General features: G+C 36.5%; 3 protein-coding genes across 3 annotated transcripts; 2 read left to right on the forward strand and 1 right to left on the reverse strand.

The window, feature by feature from the left end:
- Positions 1 to 85: 85 nt before the first annotated feature.
- LOC111783359 (ornithine aminotransferase, mitochondrial-like) lies at positions 86 to 6,784 on the forward strand. Its single transcript, XM_023664284.1, has 10 exons — positions 86 to 522; positions 1,187 to 1,295; positions 1,564 to 1,794; positions 2,071 to 2,230; positions 2,647 to 2,702; positions 2,909 to 3,061; positions 4,805 to 4,902; positions 5,082 to 5,162; positions 5,256 to 5,489; positions 6,425 to 6,784. Exons 1-10 carry the CDS (start codon positions 377 to 379, stop codon positions 6,576 to 6,578), a joined length of 1,422 nt encoding a protein of 473 aa, XP_023520052.1. The 5' UTR covers positions 86 to 376; the 3' UTR covers positions 6,579 to 6,784.
- Positions 6,785 to 12,579: 5,795 nt separating this feature from the next.
- LOC111782812 (F-box protein At5g46170-like) lies at positions 12,580 to 15,144 on the forward strand. Its single transcript, XM_023663616.1, has 2 exons — positions 12,580 to 14,243; positions 14,707 to 15,144. The coding sequence occupies exon 1, from the start codon at positions 13,006 to 13,008 to the stop codon at positions 14,221 to 14,223; it is 1,218 nt and encodes a 405-aa protein (XP_023519384.1). The 5' UTR covers positions 12,580 to 13,005; the 3' UTR covers positions 14,224 to 14,243; positions 14,707 to 15,144.
- Positions 15,145 to 16,861: 1,717 nt separating this feature from the next.
- Positions 16,862 to 20,952, reverse strand: LOC111782811 (probable inositol transporter 2). The gene is made up of 5 exons (XM_023663615.1): positions 20,601 to 20,952; positions 20,438 to 20,508; positions 19,020 to 19,463; positions 18,347 to 18,946; positions 16,862 to 17,697 (listed from the first exon to the last, which is right to left on the reverse strand). The coding sequence occupies exons 1-5, from the start codon at positions 20,734 to 20,736 to the stop codon at positions 17,224 to 17,226; spliced, it is 1,725 nt and encodes a 574-aa protein (XP_023519383.1). The 5' UTR covers positions 20,737 to 20,952; the 3' UTR covers positions 16,862 to 17,223.
- Between the last annotated feature and the right edge of the window lie 1,165 nt (positions 20,953 to 22,117).

Below are 22,117 nucleotides of genomic sequence, written 5' to 3' on the forward strand. Positions count from 1 at the left end.
CAAAATGTTCATAAATTTTAAAGCATTCTTTTTTTAGCTGAATTCTTTGAATACCGGGCCGCTTCACGGGCTGCGTGTACAATACGAATTCTTTTCAGGCAAGGTTGTCCGTTTTTGTTGGTTGTCAGCCTGCGATGTAAAGACAAGCAAAATTTCACAGCGTTGAGCTAATGGGACACTCATTTTAAGAAAAAACGGTTCCCTATTTCAATCGCTTTTAAGAGTCTGTTGTTTAACCTACTCGATTCCATTTCATAAAAGGCCTTAGTTTGGGATCTGGGGTTTGGATATTTCCTTCTGTGGATGCTGTGAGGAGAAACCCAGAAGGGAAATTTGTTTGAGATTACAAGCTTTTCTGAAAAAACCCCTTTCGTTAATGGCGTCCAGGAGGCAGCTGCAATGTTTGGTCGGGTTGGTTTGCAGGGGAAGGAGGCCATTTTCTACGGTCCCTGAAAGCAGTGCCTCTTCTTTTCCTGCTTCTGAGAAGCTCATCCATATGGAAAAAGATCATAGTGCCCATAAGTGAGCTTCCTATCTTGTTGAACTCTTGCTCTTATCTTGAATTGAATGAATTCTGTCGGTTTTTGTTGTTTTAGCTTGTGGGCTCTCTCTGTTTCTCTCCATATCTATTGTTTCAATCCTGACATGCTTAGTTTTTAGTGGACTGTCTCATTCTATCAGATGCTTCTGAGTTTCGTGCTTGAAAGCTGTCTATCAGAAGATATCTATCATCTTGCGAAATGAATGCTTGTAAGAGAGTGTTTGATGCTTAAATTATTGGTTAGACATAAGTTTTTGTAGTCTGGTTACTAATCAAATGGCCAAAGTGTTGAGGATTGTTGGGAGGGAGTTTCATTTGCTAATTTAAAGAATGATCATGAGTTTATAAGTAAGGATTACATCTCCGTTAGTATGAGGCCTTTTGGGGAAGTCCAAAGCAAAGTCGTGAGAGCTTATGCTCAAAGTGGACGATATCATACCATTGTGGAGATTCGTGATTCCTAACATGAAGTTCTGCGACAGACATTATTTTAAATAAGTCTATGCCATATCCAATGCCCTTCAAAAGCCTTGAATTTGCTGTTTGTTGTCTGTAAATTGTCTATACTTATATCCTTTGTTAGTTGTGAATGTGCTTCTTTACGTCGATTTTGCCGTTATGGATGGCTACTTTTCGTCGATGCAGCTACCACCCAATTCCAGTTGTATTCTCTGAAGCAAAGGGATCATCTATATGGGACCCAGAGGGTAAGAGATATCTGGATTTTCTATCAGCTTATTCTGCTGTCAACCAGGTACATTAGTGTAATTGACCTCCATGCATTATGTGAATCAAATGTGAAAGTTATTTGAATGATGGCGTGTTTCCTCGTTTCATCTCAAAGTAAATGGGGGCTGGTTATGGTAACCTTCATTCGAAAAGTTTCCTTAAACGTGTCGATCTTTTTTAGCATTATTAATTCTGATAATAGGTGTTTGTTTTAGAAATTACTCAACATTAACTGTCTTGTTTGATCATTTATTCAATGTTTAATTGATTTTTTTATTGCCTTGTTCGTGTAGGGACATTGTCATCCAAAGATTGTCAAAGCGTTCCAAGAACAAGCAGAAAAACTCACTCTTAGCTCTCGAGCCTTCTATAACGATAAATTTCCCCCGTTTGCTGAGTACTTGACACAAATTTTTGGCTATGATATGGTGCTTCCAATGAACACTGGTGCAGAAGGAGTGGAAACTGCTTTGAAGTTGGCAAGGAAATGGGGTTACAAGAAGAAGAAAATTCCCAAAGATGAGGTACGGTAATGGTATCAGGAACTTTTATGTTCTTATTTAGATCGTGTGAGATCCCACATTGGTCAGAGAGGGGAACGAAACATTCCTTATAAGGGTGTAGAAACCTCTCCCTAGCAGACGCGTTTTAAAACCTTGAGGGAAAACCCGAAGAGGACAATATCTGATATCGATTGGTTAAGGTTGTTACAGATCGTGATCTTCAAAATTTGAAAGTTTATTTGTACTCCATTTTAGTTGGGAGCACTTGAAGTCTCATCTCTTCTCTTGCATATGCAGGCTATTATTGTTTCTTGTTGTGGTTGCTTTCATGGCCGAACATTGGGTGCTATATCCATGAGCTGTGACAATGAAGCAACCCGTGAATTCGGGCCATTGTTGCCTGGACATCTTAAAGTTGATTTTGGTGATGCAGTTGCCCTTGAGAAAATCTTTAAAGGTTAGGCGAATATATTATTCCAAGACATGGTTACTCTCATGTTTGTGATTTACATGTCAAGAAATTTGTTACTAAAAGGATTATGAAAGAGGCATCTTGCTCATGTATTTATGAAAGAGGCCCTATATGTGCGTGTGTATATGTATGTGTGTATCTATATATATAGTGTGTGTGTGTGAGATCCCACATCGGTTGGGGAGGAGAACGAACCATTCTTTATAAGGGTCTAGAAATCTCTCCCTAACAGACCCATTTTAAAAATCTTGAGGGGACGCTCGAAAGGGAAAGCCCAAAGAGGACAATATTTGCTAGCGGTGGGCTTGAGGCGTTACATATATATATATTTTGCTTGGTAATGGGGATTTATACTTAGGCATCTGGTCTAACTTCTTGCTTGTCATTCTTATGGAATGCAGAACACGGAGACCGAATAGCTGGGTTTTTGTTTGAGCCGATTCAAGGAGAGGCAGGGGTACGTATGATCGATGTTTTCAGCTGCATTTATATCGGGGGTTTTCACCAACTATAGTGAATAAAATAATGGGTTAAAAGGATCTTACATCGTTCCTATCTGTTCTTACATTGATGAATTAGGATTGCTACCTAATTTATGGACTCTTACTGTTTCCTTTCTGAATTCGAAATCATTTTTATAAGGATATTTTGATATTCTTTTAGGTTATTATCCCCCCCGATGGTTACTTGAAAGCCGTGCGAGATCTTTGCACGAAATATAATATCTTGATGATTGCTGATGAAATACAATCTGGCTTAGCAAGGTCAGGAAAATTATTGGCTTGTGATTGGGAAAATGTCAGACCAGATTTAGTGGTAATGCATTCTCTCCCTTTACCTCATTCATATTGTTTCATTCTGGATTAGGCTGGTTTAGTACAATCAATGGCCTATTAGCTTCTTTTGTTTTATATTCTTGTAAAACGCATTAGATCTACCAATTCGCTTTGAAAGCTTTTAGTTATGGAAATAATGAAAAACCAACAAATGTAGGAATGATCATGTGAGATCCCACGTTCGTTGGAGAGGGGAACGAAGCATTCCTTAAAAGGGTGTGGAAACCTCTCCCTAACAGACGCGTTTTAAAAACCTTGAGGGGAAGCCTGAAAGGGAAAGCCCAAAGAGGACAATATCTACTAGCGATGGGCTTGAGCTATTACAGATGGTATCAGAGCCAAGTTCCAAATGGTGTGCTAGCAGGGACGTTGGGCCCCCGAAAGGGTGGATTGTGAGATCCCACATTGGTTGGAGAGGGGAACTAAGCATTCCTTATAAGGGTGTAGAAACCTCTCCCTAACAGACGCGTTTTAAAAACCTTGAGGGGAAGCCTGAAAGGGAAAGCCCAAAGAGGACAATATCTACTAGCGATGGGCTTGAGCTATTACAGATGGTATCAGAGCCAAGTTCCAAATGGTGTGCTAGCAGGGACGTTGGGCCCCCGAAAGGGTGGATTGTGAGATCCCACATTGGTTGGAGAGGGGAACTAAGCATTCCTTATAAGGGTGTAGAAACCTCTCCCTAACAGACGCGTTTTAAAAACCTTGAGGGGAAGCCTGAAAGGGAAAACCCGAAGAGGACAATATCTACTAGCGATGGGCTTGAGCTATTACAGATGGTATCAGAGCCAAGTTCCAAATGGTGTGCCAGCGGGGACGTTGGGCCTCCAAAAGAGTGGATTGTGAGATCCCACATTGGTTGGAGAGGGGAACGAAGCATTCCTTATAAAGGTGTGGAAACCTCTCCTTAACAGGCGCGTTTTAAAAACCTTGAGGGGAAACCTGAAAGGGAAAACCCAAAGAGGACAACATCTACTAGCGATGGGCTTGAGCTATTACAAATGATATCAGAGCCAGGTTTCAAATGGTGTGCTAGCAGGGACGTTGGGCCCTCAAGGGGGTGGATTGTGAGATCCCACATTGGTTGGAGAGGGGAACGAAAACATTCTTTATAAGGGTGTGGAAGCCTCTCCATAGCAAACGCGTTTTAAAAACCATGAGGGGAAGCCCAAAAGAGAAAGCCCAACGAGGACAATATCTGCTAATGTGGGCTTGGGTTGTTACAATTTGTTTCTTACTTAAGTTATCCTTTCATGTTGAGAAAGTATGTTTGGTACGAGGTCATTTGACTCTGAACAAATGTCGCGAGTGGGAAGATTCTTACTAGAATATGTTATAGCAATGTTTCGAAAGCACGTCGAATGAAGATAAGAAATGTTGCATCTAAAGCATGTTTTTGGGTCGACTGTATCGGTGCTGCTGAAGTTGGTTGCTACATTCTTAGCCATGTTTTGACTATAAAAAGTGTAACGTTCATAGCTTTGACGATCGAGTCATAAAATAGGAGGAAAAAAAAAGGAAAAAGGACTAATTGAGGAATGGTATACTGAGCTTCTTAACCATACTTCTGTCTATATTTGTTCATACCAGCTTTTTTCTTTTCGAGCCTTCACCCTTTAAAAGAAATCACTCGAGCTTAAACTGCTTGATATGGATACCTAAACGTTTCGTTAGTACGAGAATTTCGTCAGCGAATAAACTTCTACATGGTTGTTCATTTCAGATTCTGGGAAAAGCATTGGGAGGTGGAGTAATACCTGTAAGTGCTGTTCTTGCTGACAAAGACGTAATGCTTTGTATCCAACCCGGAGAGCATGGGAGGTCTGTAACGTACTTTGTCTCGAACAATAGAATAGTCCATATCGAACTTCTAGTAAAACGTGTTTGAAGTCTCTTTAAAGCCAGTGTTTTACCTGTTCTTCTTCTCAAATTTTGTGGAACAGCTGCTGTGTAGTGATATCAATTAAAACTGACCTTGCCCTTTATCTTACAATGTGTAGTACGTTCGGGGGTAATCCGTTGGCGAGTGCCGTTGCTATTGCGTCGCTTGAAGTGATCAAAGATGAGAGACTTGCTGAGAGGTATGATGAATTGTTGCCTTCTTTTTCCTCTTTGTTTTTTGTTCTCTTAATGATATTATAAATGTTGAACACGGGTTTCGACATAATGTACAGATCAGCTAAATTAGGAGAGGAGCTCAGAAAACAGCTCGTCGAAATTCAGGAACGATTCCCACGATACATCAAGAACGTTCGAGGAAGAGGTTTGTTTAATGCTGTGGAGCTCAAAAGCAAAGCCTTATTTCCTGTTTCTGCATATGATATTTGCATGAAGTTGAAGGAGAGGGGAGTTCTTGCTAAGCCGACACATGATTCTATAATTCGGTTAACTCCTCCACTTTCCATAAGGTATGTCAAATCTTTTATAACTGTTGTAACATATGCTTAGGGTGTGGAGAACGAAACATTTTTTATAAGGGTGTGGAAACATCTCTCTAGTAGACGCGTTTTAAAAACTTTGAAAGGAAATGGTATCAAAAGGGAAAATGCAAAGAGGACAATATGTGCTAGCGGTGGCCTGAACTGTTACAAATGGTATCAAAACCAGACATTGATTGTGAGCTGAGTCTTGAAGGGAGGTGGATTGTGAGATCACACATTGATTGGAGAGAGAAACGAATGCTAGCGAGGACGCTGGGCCATGGAGAGGAACGAGTGCCCAGCGTGGTCCCCAAAAAGGGGAGGATTATGAGATCCTACCTTGATTGGAGAGGGGAACAAGTGTCAGTGAGGACACTGGGCCTGAAAGGGGTGGATTGTGAAATCTCACATCGGTTGGGGAGGAGAACGAAACATTCTTTATAAGGGTGTGGAAACCTCTCCCTAACAGACGCTTTTTAAAAACTTTGAAAGGAAACCCAAAAAGGAAAGCGCAAAGAGAACAATATGTGCTAGTGGTGGGCCTGAGTTGTTACAAATGGTATCAGAGCCAGACATTGATTGCGTGTTGAGTCCTGAAGGGGGTGGATTGTGATATCACACATTAATTAGAGAGAGAAACAAATGCCAGCGAGGACACTGGACCATGGAGAGGAACGAGTGCCCAGCGTGGGCCCCAAAGAGGGGAAGATTGTGAGATCCTACCTCGATTGGAGAGGGGAACAAGTGCCAGCGAGGACACTGAGCCCTGAAGGGGGTGGATTGTGAAATCTCACGTCGGTTGGGGAGGAGAACGAAACATTCTTTATAAGGATATGGAAACCTCTCCCTAGCAGACACGTTTAAAAACCCGAACAATATTAGTACGTCTCAGTTGTGATAATAAATAAGCATTTGTTGTGCAGTTTGGATGAGGTGAAAGAAGGGTCCAAGGCACTCCATGATGTGCTGGAAATTGATCTTCCACAGCTGATGAAGGAAAAGCCACACAGTTCCTCCCCAAGTGATCCCAACATATGTGATCGCTGTGGAAGAAACCTATATGCTTCTGAAGATTAAAAGCTCTCAACTTCTTGTGTTCTTCAACCCCCCAATCCTAAGCCAATAAATTCTGGGTTTTCTCTGAAACTTTTCTTAAACACTGTGTACCGTAGACTCACACTGTGGGATTGCTATCAATCTGTTTGATATAGATATGTGTTCAACGCATGGCTTCAACAATGTTCTGTTCTATTTATAAGTTGATATATCAGTTGCTTAGGCTACTATAGGCTTTATTTTAATAATAATCTTTGGTTTATAGGGCATTACATATATATTGTGGGACCCACGTCGGTTGGAGAGGGAACTAATTATTATAAATGTGTGAAAACCTCACCAGCAACGTTTTAAAATTTTTGGAGAAGCCCGAAAAGAAAAGTCTAAAGAAGATAATATACTAATGGAGAGTTTGGGCTGTTACACTAAACATATCTTATTTAAATCAATATAAATCAGAGGTGTTCAAATAATTCGATAACCCGAACAACGAGATCAAGTCAACCCAATTTGTCTAGTTTGAGTTGAATTATCTGAATTATCAACTTATTTAGGTTAGTTTGAGTCCACTTAAAATAAAATTGATACATTTGTGAGTATATTTATTTAACTGCATAATTTTTTAAAATATATATTAAAGCTGAGTAATAAATTTTACATCAAAATTTGCAAATACATAAATAAATTTGAATAAATAACTCGAACTAACTCAAAACAATCTGACCTAACTCAATTCGGATACTTACAGATGATCGAAATCATTAATATTTAATATTTTAATTTTGAATTAAATGAAAATTATATAATTTAAGGAGTAATTAGATTTATTTAATGGTTACTCTTTCAAATCATGTAGAATTGTATATATAATTAATAGAGGAAGTATATAATATAAGAGACATGCACATTTTACACTAAGAGAAGGGACATATTAGAGACACAATAATTTGAATTTTTTATTATTATTAGAAAATTTTAATATAAATAAATAAATAAATATTGTGGGTCATGTCCTAAAATATTTATAATGCTAAGTTAGCTGGACTACATTAATGTATGTTGAAAATTTATAGAAATAATAAATAAATAAATAAACTTAGCTGTATTATTATAATATTTAGGCAATAATTTTTATTTTGGATTTATTTATGCAAGTGTATCAAATTATTCTTGCTATATATCTCTAATTATAAATATCCACAATTTTATTTTTGGCGTCATTTTTTTTTTTTTTTAAATTTGTTTGAATGATTCGTGTAAATATTTATTTCTTTCTTGGAGTTTTATTTTTAATAAAGTTCATGATCATGAATTATTTAAATTATGCTATGACGTAAGGGAAATAAGAGTACTTTAATTATTATTTTTTTTATTTGCTAGCTGCATTTTTTTTTATTAAAGAAGTTAATAAACAATTTAAGTTTTAAATCCATAAACTTTTAATTTTATACCTAATAAATTTATTAAATTTTTAAAAGTATGTTACGATCATGCTTGTTCAAAGCATATTGTTTATGGCTGCATGATAAATGTCCTAGTCTTGCTTGTTTGGATTGGTTGACAAGGACGTCAATCAATTGAGTAGGGAAGGATGTCACAGTCATGTATGTTCAAGGCGTGTTATCAATGGCTGCATGACAGATGTCTCGGTCTTGCTTGTCCAGGACGTGTTTTTCCATGGTTGCATGCCCGTTTCAAACCCCTTTTACATGCTTTCATCGTAGATAGGTCTTTACGGTTTCATATTGGGTTAGTATGAAGGTGTATGATCGTTCACCAAAATCATGTCTACACCTACCAGGGCTAAAATGCCCCAAAATGTACTACATGGGATATAATTAGTTGTCAACTTCTCCCTATCCAATACTTATATGCAGTAAGTCGTTGTTGTTGCCTTTTGCTTACATTCTCATATAATACCAGTTTCAATTCCTCAAATCTTGTTTCAAAATTATTTTTCAAAATCTCTCTGCCCCGCTTTCTAAAACTTTTTTCTTGAACCAGGGCCAAAGTTCGAGCATACGTTGCTTGGCCGTAGGCGACGTGAGAACGAATAAGCTTAACTCACTTGTTGATTAGAAGTTGATGTTGTACAATCCGCTGCTATCAAAGTGCTATTTTGACAAGGGTTTAAAAACTTTTAATTTTGTTATTGACGAATTTAGTATTTTATTTAAATAATAGTAGATCCCATTTTATTAAAAATAAAATTAATTTTAAACTTTTAAAATTATGTGCCTTATTAAACATAAAATTCAAAACTCAAAAATATATTACAATATCTATTAGATATAAAATATTAAAATTCAAAAATTTTATTAAACATAAGAAAAAATACATATTTTTAATAGTATATTTATGTGTAGTGGCGTAACTAATTAAGTTGGACAATCTTTTGAACTAACCCAAAATGTCAGGTAGTTAGATTGGTGACGGAATCAATCTATATAGAGTTTACAACTAAACCAAATCTAACTTTTTTATTTTCGGGTTGAGTTGTTGAATTATTCTTTTCTTTTAATTATTTAAAAAAAATTATGTTTATCGTCACCTTAATAACTAAAATGTCATAAAACTCAAATATCAAATACTCACAACTCAGCCTCACTAATATTGATTACAAATGTCAAATATTCTTAATTTTCATAATAATATTAAAAAGCCATGTTTTAGATTGATTGGGTTGACTTAACTAAACAAATGTCAACCCACGAACTAATCTAAATTTTTTAATTTCAAAAAATCGACCTAACCCAAACCAGAAAAAAAAAATATAACCGAAATGAACTTTTATGATTTGACTTGTTTAGTCCGAGTGGATCAAATTCTCGAGCCATTTGAGCACTAATAAATATAATCAATTAGTTATGGAATCAAATCAATATTATTGTTATAAAATATTCCAAAATATAATTTTAAGATGTTATAGCAATTTGACTCAAAATTATCCAATCAAATGACATGACAAATACTTACATATAATTGAAAAATATATAAATTCCAAACTTCAATTATTTTTAATAATAAAAATAAAATCCACCCCTCACTTCCACATAATTACTTGAATTGCCACTCCAAATTTTTGTTTCACGTGTTCTTATTGGTCTTTATTTCCTCTTTAGGCTTACGCCATTTATATTAAATGTATTCCTAAACTTATTTATTATTTTTCCCTTTATCCCTTTTTATTAATTATCATTTTATTTATAATTATTAAGATAAGTTAGGATAATAATTAATATAAAATAAAAAGATATTAGACCGACGTATAATTTAATCTACGTGTATATTTATTTTTTTATTTAGTCATCTTTCTCACTCTCAAGCTAACTTAGCATTTTCTTATTATTTATTTATTTATTTAATTAATAAGTAATATGACTTTTTTTTAAGTCAGTTTATCAGTCTATAAATTAATTTTTAGAGCTAATATTTAATTTTTAAAAAATGGAGAGATTTTAATTTTTCTACCAAAATCAAACTTAACTCACTATAAAACCAGTTTATAGTGGTTGAACTAGTAGAATTGTTCAATTTTTCTCGAGCTTATAAGTACCCAAATTATTTTATTCATTCATGAATTTAATATCATAAATTTCTGAAATTACTATGATCGTGTTAGGTACGTTTAGTACGATTTATACCTTATGGAATTCAATCATGTTATATTTTTGTTTTTTCTAGGCAATTTTTTATTTTTTTTTTAAGTTTTTATTCACTTTGTATTAATTGCTTCCAAGATATGGCACGTGCAAAAATACCTTTTTTTTCATTTATTTATTTATAATTTTGATTTTATCATTGATTCTTTTTTATGTCATCTAATCCAATCAACCCTTCGTGGGTGATACCTGGATGGGATTGGTCATTAGTTTTTCAATAATTTTTATTCCACATTTATTGATGTGCTATAAAATTAAATAAACAATAAACACATATTTTTATTAGATTAAAATTAAAATTATTTATATTGGATAGGATATTATAATTATTTACATGCATAAATATGGCTATATATGGCTATATATATATATATGAAGTACTCCATCTAATAAAAATATTTTATTTTTGGCACGTGGGATTTTTCTTGTTGCAAAAATTTGAAACAAAAAAAAAATAATAAAAAAATAAATATATACGTAGTTAATAGAGAATTAAGTAAAATAGTTGAACGTCCATACAAAAAGTTAAGCAAAATATTCCATTTTCGACTTACTCTAATTATTATATCTCATCAACTTGAATACAATTCAATTCAGTTGATTTATGTATATACTTCTAGTTAAAAAGATTAAATTTTTGAATCTTTCAACTCTATGTATTGTCGTACTATATATAGCAAATTTGATTTTATAGTTATAAATGATGTGACGGATTTTTAAAAGAAGGTGAAAAAATTATCGTTATCAAATCGCACTTTAATTATTGTGTTTTCATTAAATAACATAATGCAGAAAGGATTCAAACATTTAACCTCTACATATATTGTTTATAGAAATTTTGAGACAAAAATTATCCACGAGGAATTCAGAGAACATAGCTGAAATAATTTACTATTTTTAATATTTTTTTTTATTTTTAATAATTTCAAATTTTACGATTAATTTCTATATAAAAAAAAAGTAAGAGATCGTAATTAATTTAATAATATATCATAAATAAAAATATAATAATATTTAACATAATTTCTAAAAATTCAAATTTTGACGGAATATATATACCGTGAGCTGAGTGAAAATATATATATTCTCCTTTATTTCTAAATTTTATATCACTTGAGTTACATTCAGTAAAATAATATTTTTGGAAGAAAAAAAACAATATTAATTATTAGTGACACTTTAATATTAGTTAGGATTATAGGGGTTTAGGTAGTAATAAATAAATAAATAAATATATATATATATATATATATATATATATATAAAAATAATTAAAAGATAGGCTCTAGACCAGTTGGCCCAACACAACTTGGCTATGACCCTAGACCCACCACACCAAAGTTATGCAGTAGTTGCCCCCACCTTAACACTCCCATTATATATTGTTTATTTTTCCTCTCTCTTCATTTTATTATTATTATTATTATTATTATTATATATTATATATAAATATTAGAAAAATAATAGTTGTATTGATGATCATACAAAATTGGAAGTGAATAGAATGAATATTGTTGATGTGACCATTTTAATTTCATTAATAACTAAAGTTTCTATTATTTGAATGCTTATTTATTGCCTTATTTTATATACTATATGTTCACATTATTCATCTAAATTTACATTACTTTATATTAAATATATATTATTTTTCTACCATCAAACATATTTTCACATTTATTTATTTTAATTGTCACACCTTCTTCTCCATTAATTATTATTTTGGTTCAAATATGGTTTTCGTCCTACTTTGAATGTAGTGTCTTTTTTAATGCATACTCTTAATATGTTGGATGATGCACCGATTTTTTCAGTCACATCATGATACTTCTCAATCTTGACCCTCATGTGGTCGGATGGGCGCCACTTAAAAGTCGTCTCTTATCTGTCTTGCATGTGAGGTCACAACCTACTTTCTCTCGGTGAGATTGTGACACTCTCTCCTACTTAACTTAGTAAATTTCTTGAATTACTTTCTTGAGACACAATCGAAAATTATATGACATAACATAATTATTTCCCAAAGAACCTTTCTTATTATGCTTAACATAATTAAACATATGCTTGGGGTGTGGGTGTGGTGGTCGGAGGTCGAGGGTGTTTGACAACAGCACAGTGGAGCGGAGTCGAGTGCTTTTGGGCGTGCAACATGAGCCTCGTTGAGAATAGAATGTTGTGATGCTGCTTCTTACTTAGGCTGGCTTGAGGACGGTTGATGACTTGTACGATAACGAAATATGCAAGATGTGGTGGAGCCACGTAGCTTGGAGCGTACGATATGAACCTGGTTGAGTATAGAATGGTAGCGTTGGGCAAGGTAGTAGAGTTTAATATAAATTTAAGAGTAAGATGTGGGAAAATGGAAGGAGAAGGTAAGAGTGTCTAAAAAACAGAGTTATTTTCTCTCTCAAGCTTTCTCTCTCTTCCATCATTTTCATGTCGCCTTCTTCTCTGAAAAGACAAAACCGTGGATCTATGAATCTCTTCTTCCCCTTCTAATCTCTCTCTCTTCGACTCTTTCCACTCCGTTTCTCTTCTTCTCTCCCACCCTCTCCTTCCCCATCTCCCAATTTCTTCTGATTTTCAACAGATTAGGGTTTTAATTTCTGGTTCTTCTCTTCTTCCACTCGGATCTACCCTCCCCCATCTTGTTTATACGCACATTTCCGCCTCCCCTGCAAATCCCATCTCTGTTTTCTGCCATCCCTTTTGATTTCCGCCTTACCCATCTTCTCTGTTCCTCAATTTCTGCCATTCTTTCTCTCTCTGTGTGTTTCCCTTTAATAATGTCGTCCTTGCGCCTAGATCTGACATCTAAGATCTACCCCGAACCTGATTCTCCGTTCTCTGTTAATTCCGCCTCCATTTCCACTTCTTCCTGTATCGACCACTTCGATCGTCTTCCTGATTCCCTTCTTCTTCTTATTTTCAACAAGATCGGTGACGTGAAGGCTCTTGGTCGATGCTGCGTTGTTTCTCGAAGGTTCCATTGCCTTGTGCCGCAGGTGGAGAACGTTGTTGTTCGTGTGGATTGTGTTATTTCTGATGATGAATCGTCTTCTTCCTCTTCCTCTTCTGGTAAATCTCGTGGTCCCTTTTTTAATATTTTCCGTTTAGTATTTGGTGGCATTGTCAAACCCCTCCAAGCGTTGAGCCAGTTTTTGGGTCAGACACGAGCGTCCTCGAGTTTGGTTTCCTCTTCCTCTACCACCTCTCTTGCGGTTGGGACCGAAGAGGATGGTGAAATTGATCAAGGTGGAGTGACCCATCACTCTCCGACCCAAGTTCTCAAGAATTTCAATGAGATTCGACTCCTTCGGATCGAGCTTCCGAGTGGGGAATTGGGTATTGATGATGGGGTATTGTTGAGATGGCGAGCCGATTTCGGATCCACTTTGGATAATTGTGTGATTTTGGGTGCTTCTTCGGTGATTCACCCCGGCTCTTTCAAGCCTTCGATTTTTCAAGATAATGGGACTGATGGGGGGTTCTGTATTGGCAATGGCGGCGTTAGCGATGATAATGGGAGTATACCCGAATCCTTTTACACAAATGGAGGTCTAAAATTGAGAGTAGTGTGGACGATTAGTTCGCTTATTGCGGCTTCAGCCAGGCACTATCTGCTGCAACCAATAATAGCAGATCACAAGACCTTGGATAGTTTGGTTCTAACTGATGCGGATGGACAAGGGGTGCTATGCATGAACAAAGATCAACTTGAGGAGTTGAGGGTGAAGCCCTTGTCTGCTTCTTCGGCATCTAAGAGAACCCTTGTACCAGCTCTGAATATGAGGCTTTGGTATGCCACGCACTTAGAATTGCCCAATGGGTTGATATTGAAAGGCGCTACACTGGTTGCTATTCAGCCTAGTGAACAGTCTGCGGTCAAGAAGGATGTTCCTGATTGCTCCTGGGCTTCAACAGCTTTTGAAGAACCATATAGGACTGCTGCAAAGATGTTAGTTAAGAGGCGAACGTACTGCCTTGAGATGAACTCTTTCTAAAAGCACATTAGTAATTCGAGGTAAATCTTTAATGCATACAAGCATCGTTCTAGTTTTTGATTCCTTCAAGGAGTGTTCATATGTTGGATTCTTCGTTATATTATGTCTATGTACAACCGAATTTACTCGTCATCCATGGCTTCGACCCCATGGTTTATAGAATGCTAATTTGGATTCTTTTTTGGGTGAACTGAACCTTGTGCATATTGTTTTTCGATTCATAACGGGATAATAATACATTGGTCAATTATTGTGAATGGTTGGGTCTTTCTAAGTGAATTTGATCATAACTAGCTCCACTTCATACTGTTTTTCAAAAGCAGCTCCTTATATATGTGTATTAAGTACATCGAACGAGTTTAGTTATCTGATATCATGGTGAGTTTGGCGACATTTTACTTCTCGACCTCGTCTAGTTGTTTAGGCTACTTCAAAGTCCTTAACTTTTCTTATTCTGTAACTGTATAGAGTTTGGGTTTTCAGGTATAGAAGAACAATGGTGCAAAGGGCGGGAGAAAATTGCATACCTTTAGAAAATGAGAATGAGGAAGAACGATTCTTATTGATTGATGTGCGGCCTCGGATAACTGGAAGGCAATGAAACGAACTTCTGACTGGAGTGGCACGAAAAGGGGGAAAGAAAGAGAACTCATTCGTCGTTGGCATTATCATAATACGAACGATTGACCGTTTTTGGTAAAGGTAATAGTGAAAAATGCATCTGCTGGTTGTTTTTGTTACAGGCATTTGCTATTTGGAGTGCAGACAAACAGCCAGCTAGAATGATGTTGTAAAAGCTTTGAGTTTGTAGTCCCTTAACTTCTGTCCATCCTGTATATGTGAATACTGTAGGTAAGACTCTTCATTATGATTTCATGTGATATAGTTTGAAGTTTATAAATGTAAGCCTTTGTTAAATAATCTCTTCATGCTGGCCTGGAACTTGTTAACTCGTATGATTAGTGTCTGAATGATGAGTGTAATGTAACGGCCCAAGCTCACCACTAGCAGATATTGTTCTTTTTTAGCTTTCCCTCAAGGTTTTTAAAACGCGTCTGCTAGTTTGAGGTTTCCACACCCTTATAAGAAAATGTTTCATTCTCCTCCCCAACGGATATGGGATCTGGGATTCCCCGGGAAGGGATAGGAAAGAAAAACACACGGAATGGGGAAAAGGCTCTATTATTAGGCAACAGGCTTTGTACACTGCTATTTCTCATTATTGTGCAATGATGCAACTGAGCATATCATTAGATGTAGAATGTGAGTGGGGCATGGAATATTGGCACAATATGAGAAAGCTGAGTTGTAAGTGCCAAATTCATTGACCATGTTTTGAAATTGAATGGCGACACTCAAAAACTGGCCTTGGCGTGTCTGCGATGGACCTTATCTTGTTCCTAATATGTCGTCTGTGCTTTCAGCCATTCGAACAGCTTTTTAGTGTTTTTTGTTTGGTAGGTCAGGTGTGTTCATGGCTTATCCACTGCTTCAGCTTGAGAAAGTTGTTCACTTTTCTTGTTAATTGATCAATGATAGTGTAGAAAATGAGTTGGAATGTTTTGACCAGAGAAAATTCCTTGAGCTCTAGACTCTAGGGTGACCATTAGGTGCATTGCAGGTTGATTGATTCACGCGGTATCCCACGTGCCCCATGCTACTCGGCTTAAAACGTTGTAAGTAGGGTTGCTTTTTCAACTCTTGGACTAGTGCAGCACTTCCTTACTTTGGCTGGCTGGTCCTATTTTGCACATGTTGTGGTGATTCGTGGACCTCTCGGTTCGAAAAATCAAAATAAGAGGATCGAATCATTTCTTTTGCCCCGTTTTCAAATTTGATAAATGTTAGTTGGTCGTATATTTCATTATAGTTCTATGATTTAGAGTATCATTTCTTATTTGAGGTTGAAAAGTTTATTGGCAACTGGCTGGCACGAAGTTGTTGAAGTTTGGCTGCGGATCATGAAATCTCGACGATCTTCTCTATCTAATGAATGGGAGTCCATTTCCACTCACTCTTTTTTTTTTTTTTTTGTTGTTCGAATTTCAATTTTGTTATTGTTTAGGCCGAAGAATCTTGACCCTTCATGAACAACTGGTAATTTGTTGTTTCTCTTAGATTGGATGATCATTGTATGTCAATTATTTCTGGAATAAAAAACAGGATTTTTAATATCATTGGATGGATGATCATAGTATATACATAAACATGGAATAATATTATATGCACGTGTCATATTTGGTTCCCTGTCATAGATGAGTATCATCCATCTAATTACAGCTTAAATAATGCAGACTTAGCTGCTGCTTGAATCCATCAATTATGAGAATGATTAATCAAATAAACAATAATTAATGAATGAATTAGCTGTTTCTCACATGAAACATCTTCTTTTCTTAGCTTGGTAGAGTTGAGAATGCACGTCAAATGAAGTCTTCGTTGAACTCGAACACACGCCCTCCTCTCCTTTCACTCTCTACCCCTTCACTTTTTTATGTCATTTCTTGATGTCCTCACTAGCGCACTACTTGATGTCTAGCTCTTGTAATAATTCAAATCCAACACTAACCGATGTCTATAAGATTGCACCCTATTTAATAGCGTGAACCAGGCATGCCATTAAAAAATGGATTTAAAGAGAGGGAAACAAAATGGATTTTTTTTATTATTATTATTAAATATGATGATTGGATGATGGGTTCGGAAGCTGCTTCAATCAGCCACTCGACGGCTTTGCTGGGCGATCTTGAAGATCGTAGAACTGAATCCCAGTGGCGGCGATTGGCACCAAGGCCACCGACTAAGCCTGATTCCACTCCTCCAGCAAGATAGACAGTGGCAGAAGCAATCACAGCGACCCTTTTGGAGAATTCTTTATGTGAATTAACACATTACCCACGATTGACACCATTAACAAACACGAACACTATAGAATCGAACCACTCTTGTATGAACACATGTTATACAACACTACTTATGGTACTGTTTTTCTCAGGCGTCTTAGCTTTTGGGCAACAGATCTGTCCTGTTCTCCCAGAACTTGAAATGCAAAGCCCTGTTCTCAAGCATCTGCTCGATCTCCTCAATGGGAAGGCCCTTAGTTTCAGGCACACATATGAGGACAAACATAAGTGCTACTACTGAAATCAATCCAAATATCAGGAACGTCCAGGAAGGCCCTATTGCTTGGGTTAATGATAGGAAGGACTGAGCAACAATAAGGTTTGATACCCAATTGGCTGTGGCTGCTATTCCTCCACACACTCCACGATACCTTAAAGGATATATCTCGGAGTTCACTATCCATGGCACAGTTCCCATTCCTGGAGAGAAGAAAATGATGTAGAGAGCAAGGCCAATGAGTGCAAGCCACCCGAATCTGCTGGGACATCCCCTGGTGTACCATAGACTGTTTCCATTATGGCATAGATGCTTCACGGTCTCATTAGCTACCAGACATTCTCCAGGAAATAGCTGCAAACAACAATGTTGAAACACATCAATAAAATAAGAATGAACACAATACTTAACGACATAGTTGCGCTATCTATATGTCCCTATTCTTACCGACGAACTCAAGTTCTTTTAGAGGAATGTTCTCAAGAAGTCACTCAAATAGGATTGTTTCAAGATTCGGTACTTAACATCTCTTGCATTTCATACTACTTAGTCATGCTATATACTTGTCTTGAATTGTTTCTGAGGGTGAAAGACAGTTCTCGACGAACTCAAGTCCCTTCGTAGGAAAGTTATCAAGAAACCACTCAAATAGGATTGTTACAAGATTTCGTACTCAACAGCCTAGCATTTTCTTGCATTCCCTACAACCTAGTCATACTATCTACTTGTCTTGAACTGTTTCTAAGAGTGAAGACTATTCCTACCCAAACTTTGAACGGTTTCTAACTGTTTCTGAAAGTGAAGACTATACCTATCCAAACTCTGAACTGTTTCTGAGAGCGAAGACTATTCCTACCCGAACTCTAGTCCTTTCATCGGGAAGTTCTCAAGAAATCACTCAAATTGCATATTCTTAAGACCTCTCGCATTTTGACGTGATTTTAGCTACGAAAAATCATTCTAAACAGGTTAATGATTAGATTGGTATTGTGTTTTTTGTTACCTTATTAGCTTCTGAAGCACAGAAACCACAATCAGGAGATGAGGCTTTCAAACACTTCATACAGTCCCAAGAAGCAGCATTGCTAGCAAAAGTGTAGTCAGGGCATGTGTAAGCTTTGAGTGGACTGGCTCCAGAGCTCACTAACGGAGAGTGAGATGTTGTTTCATGAAACACTGCTGATAGCACACCAAGAGAAACTATGACACCAAATAAGCTGAACACTAGAAGCTTTTTCCTCCCTGTTCTATCAATGAAATATATGCTCACAATGGAGCCCAATGCATTGAGCCCAGCTGTGACCAGTGATAGCAGCAGTGCTGTCTCATTAGAAGCAAAGCCAGCCAGCTGAACTATAGATGGGCTGTAGTACATCACTGTGTTTATGCCCACAAATTGCTGGAAAATCTGTAGCCCAACCCCTGCATAAAGCCCCCTTCTCACTGTTTTGGTTCTCAATATCTTCATCAAGCTAACCCTCTCACAAGACTCCTTTTCCTTGATCTCGGCCTCAACCGATTCCTTAAGATCTCGAATCTCTGCCTCTACCTCGTTTTCCGAATATATTTTTCTTAGTATCCTTTCCGCCTCTTCTGATCTTCCCTGTTCAACTTGAAACGGGTTAGTTCATGTCTATTAGGTCCTTGAACTTTCAAAAGCGATAAGATGATATTACCTTGCGGTATAGCCATCTAGGTGACTCGGGAAGCAAGAACATTAAGATAAACTGCAAGAGAGCTGGAATGCCTGCAACACCAAGCATCCATCGCCATGGGCCTGGTGCCTTTGTAAAAGCGAGGTTGATTAGATAGGAGAGAAACTGGCCACCAGTGATGAGAAAACCATTGGTGCTGACAAGGGCACCACGGATTCTTGAAGGGGAAGCCTCAGAGATGTAGAGAGGGGAGGTCATGGAAGCCATTCCCACACCAAGTCCGACGAGAACTCGACCGACAATGAGAAGGGAAGGAGCGGGTGAAGCTGCCATTACCACAGCTCCAATGAAGAAGAGCAAATCTGCTATGAGAATTACAGTTCTTCTCCCATATCTGTCGTTCATCCATCCTCCCATTGCTGCTCCTATTATGGCACCTCCTATTGCCATGCTCACTATGGTTTCCTGTTTGATTTTAATACCATCATCAATAGGAGCTTCACTTGCATTGCTAGAAACTCTTAATTATCATACACTTTTTCTAGAAAGCTTATGAAAAATTAAACATCTAATTAACTTTTGTTTATCAAGGTAAGTATTGACTAATCTAGAAACAATACAGAAATCTAGTGGATAAGAGGAAGGTTGAAAGATGAAGACAATCAGCTATTGACACTTGTCCCCAAAACTAATCACAAAATTACTTGGAAGACTTTTGTAACCGCTATCCGCTTTCCCTCAAGGTTTTTAAAACGTCCTTACGAAGGGTGTTTCGTTCTCCTCCCCAACTGATGTAGAATCTCACAATTCATCCCCTTCACGGCCCAGTGTTCTCGTTGGCACTCGTTCCTTTCTTGAATCGATGTGGGATCCCTACTAAATCCACCTCCTTCGAGGCCCCTACTAAATCCACCCTCCTTCAGGGCCCAGCGGCCCCTACTAAATCTACACTCCTTCAGGGCCCAACGTCCTTGCTGACCCTCGTTCCTTTCTCCAATCGATGTGGGACCCCTACTAAATCCACCTCATTTGGGGCCCACCATCTGGAACCTCTACTACTAAATCCACCCCCTTCGGGGCCCAGAGTCTTTACTGGCACACCGCCTCGTGTCTACCCACCCCCTTTCGGGGAATAGCCTCCTCGCTGGCACATCACTCGATATCTGACTCTGATATCATTTATAATTGCCTAGGCCCACCACTAGCAGATATTGTCCTCTTTGAGTTTTGCCTTTCGAGCTTCCCCTCAGCGTCTGTTAGAGGATTCCACACCCTTATAAAGAGTGTTTCGTTTCCTCCCAAACGAAGTTAGATCTCACAACTTATCTAAACAAGCTTGTAATTATAGAAAAGTAAACAAAAAAGGATCAAAATTCTTAATACCCCATGGGATGAACCTTAAATTCTTTACTAAACAAGCTTATAAATCAACTAATCACCTGTAAAACAGTGCTTTCATCCACAGCCTTGAAGTCATCCCTGATGTAAAGAAGAGCTCCAGAAATGACTCCTGCAAAACCACACAAAACCCATTAAAAAAACACCGTTTGATTTTCAATCCAAGCAAAAATGGAGAAGAAAAGTGTTTGAGATTATAATCACCAGTGTCATAGCCAAAAAGAAGGCCACCAATTCCAGCAGAGAAAGCAAGACGAAGAACATAAGGATTCTTCCAAGCCAGAGAGAAGCATTGTTTGAAAGCTGAACCATCACTGCTTCCATGGAATCCTCCCTCCATTTCCCCTTCTAAGAACCCACACACAAACAGGGACCAAAAGGAAATAACCAAACTCTTTAAGGGTTTTCTAGCAAAAGCTAAGAACTTTAACCCATAAAAGAAAATTCTGGAAATGGGTCTTTTTCTTCTGTCCTTTTTGGTTTCTGGGTAGAAGAAAATGGAAGAGAAAGAAGTGAATAAATAAGAGGAGCAGAAAGAAATGGCAGGGGATGGGACGTTGACTAAAGTCAACGCGTGAGAAATTTCAGTCCATGATATGTTTAAAATAAAGTTCATGATTTTTCTAAAATGTTCTTTTTTTTTTTTTTTCTTTTTTTGTAATGAAAATATAAATACATCGATAAATAATATTTTTTTTTTCATGTGTTTAAAAATTAATTTTGTGGCCAATAATATAGCACAATGATGATTTTTAATAAAAAAAAAAACTTTATACTAAAAAAAATATCTTATCAGCTTTATTTTTCAAACTTAGGGATGACGTCAGAATGACACAAAAATTAATTTAAAATTTTTGTTTTCTTGATTAATCCCATTAATCATAATTTTATTGATATGACAATTTAAATAATAATTTATGTTAAGTTTAGTCAAAAAATGCAGCATGTGCATTATATTTTTTTTTAAAAAAAAGTGAAAAGAAGTATATATTAATTTTTAATTAAAAAAATTAATACTTTTTGTAATTTTATTTGAATTTGTCAAAAAAAATTATATATAATTTTTAGAACTAAAAAAAAAAGAAGAGTTTTGGTATATCAATTAAATTAGTTATTATATTTTTAAATTAAAAAAAATCTAACAAAGACTATTAATATTTTATTTTTAATATTATTAACTCGGAATATAAATATTTAAAATATGATCGATGTTATTCTTAAAAATAAGAAGAAAAAAAAAACAAAATATAATGGAATATATTCCGTCAAATTATAAAAGGAGAGTCAAAAAATACTTCAGAATACGTTAATATAATTACGAGTGACAAGTATCGAAGAATAATGACCTAATTCTTAGGGGGAGAAAAAAGGACGTAATAGGATGACTAGTTCGATTTAGAAAGTGAAAACGGGTAAGTGTGATGTGTGGTTCTTGGAAGTTGCTTTAAAAAAGTTGATGCAAAACTCCAATTTGATGCAAATATTTTCTCCAAAAGCATTGTTTCCTTTCATATAAAGTGCTTCAATCAAAGATAAATGCAAAACCCTTTTTCCCATAAGTGCAAATAATGTCCTCCAACGAATAAAGATATTTTTAGTTTGTAGTTCGTGGATTACGAGTCCAACAATACTAATAACGACCCATTTTCACGTCCACGATTTGAAATGTGTTAGCAAATATTGTTGTCTTTGAGTTTTTTCTTTAAGGGTTTTCTCTCAAA

This window comes from Cucurbita pepo, chromosome LG20, assembly GCF_002806865.2.
Source record: "Cucurbita pepo subsp. pepo cultivar mu-cu-16 chromosome LG20, ASM280686v2, whole genome shotgun sequence".
NCBI lineage: Eukaryota > Viridiplantae > Streptophyta > Magnoliopsida > Cucurbitales > Cucurbitaceae > Cucurbita > Cucurbita pepo.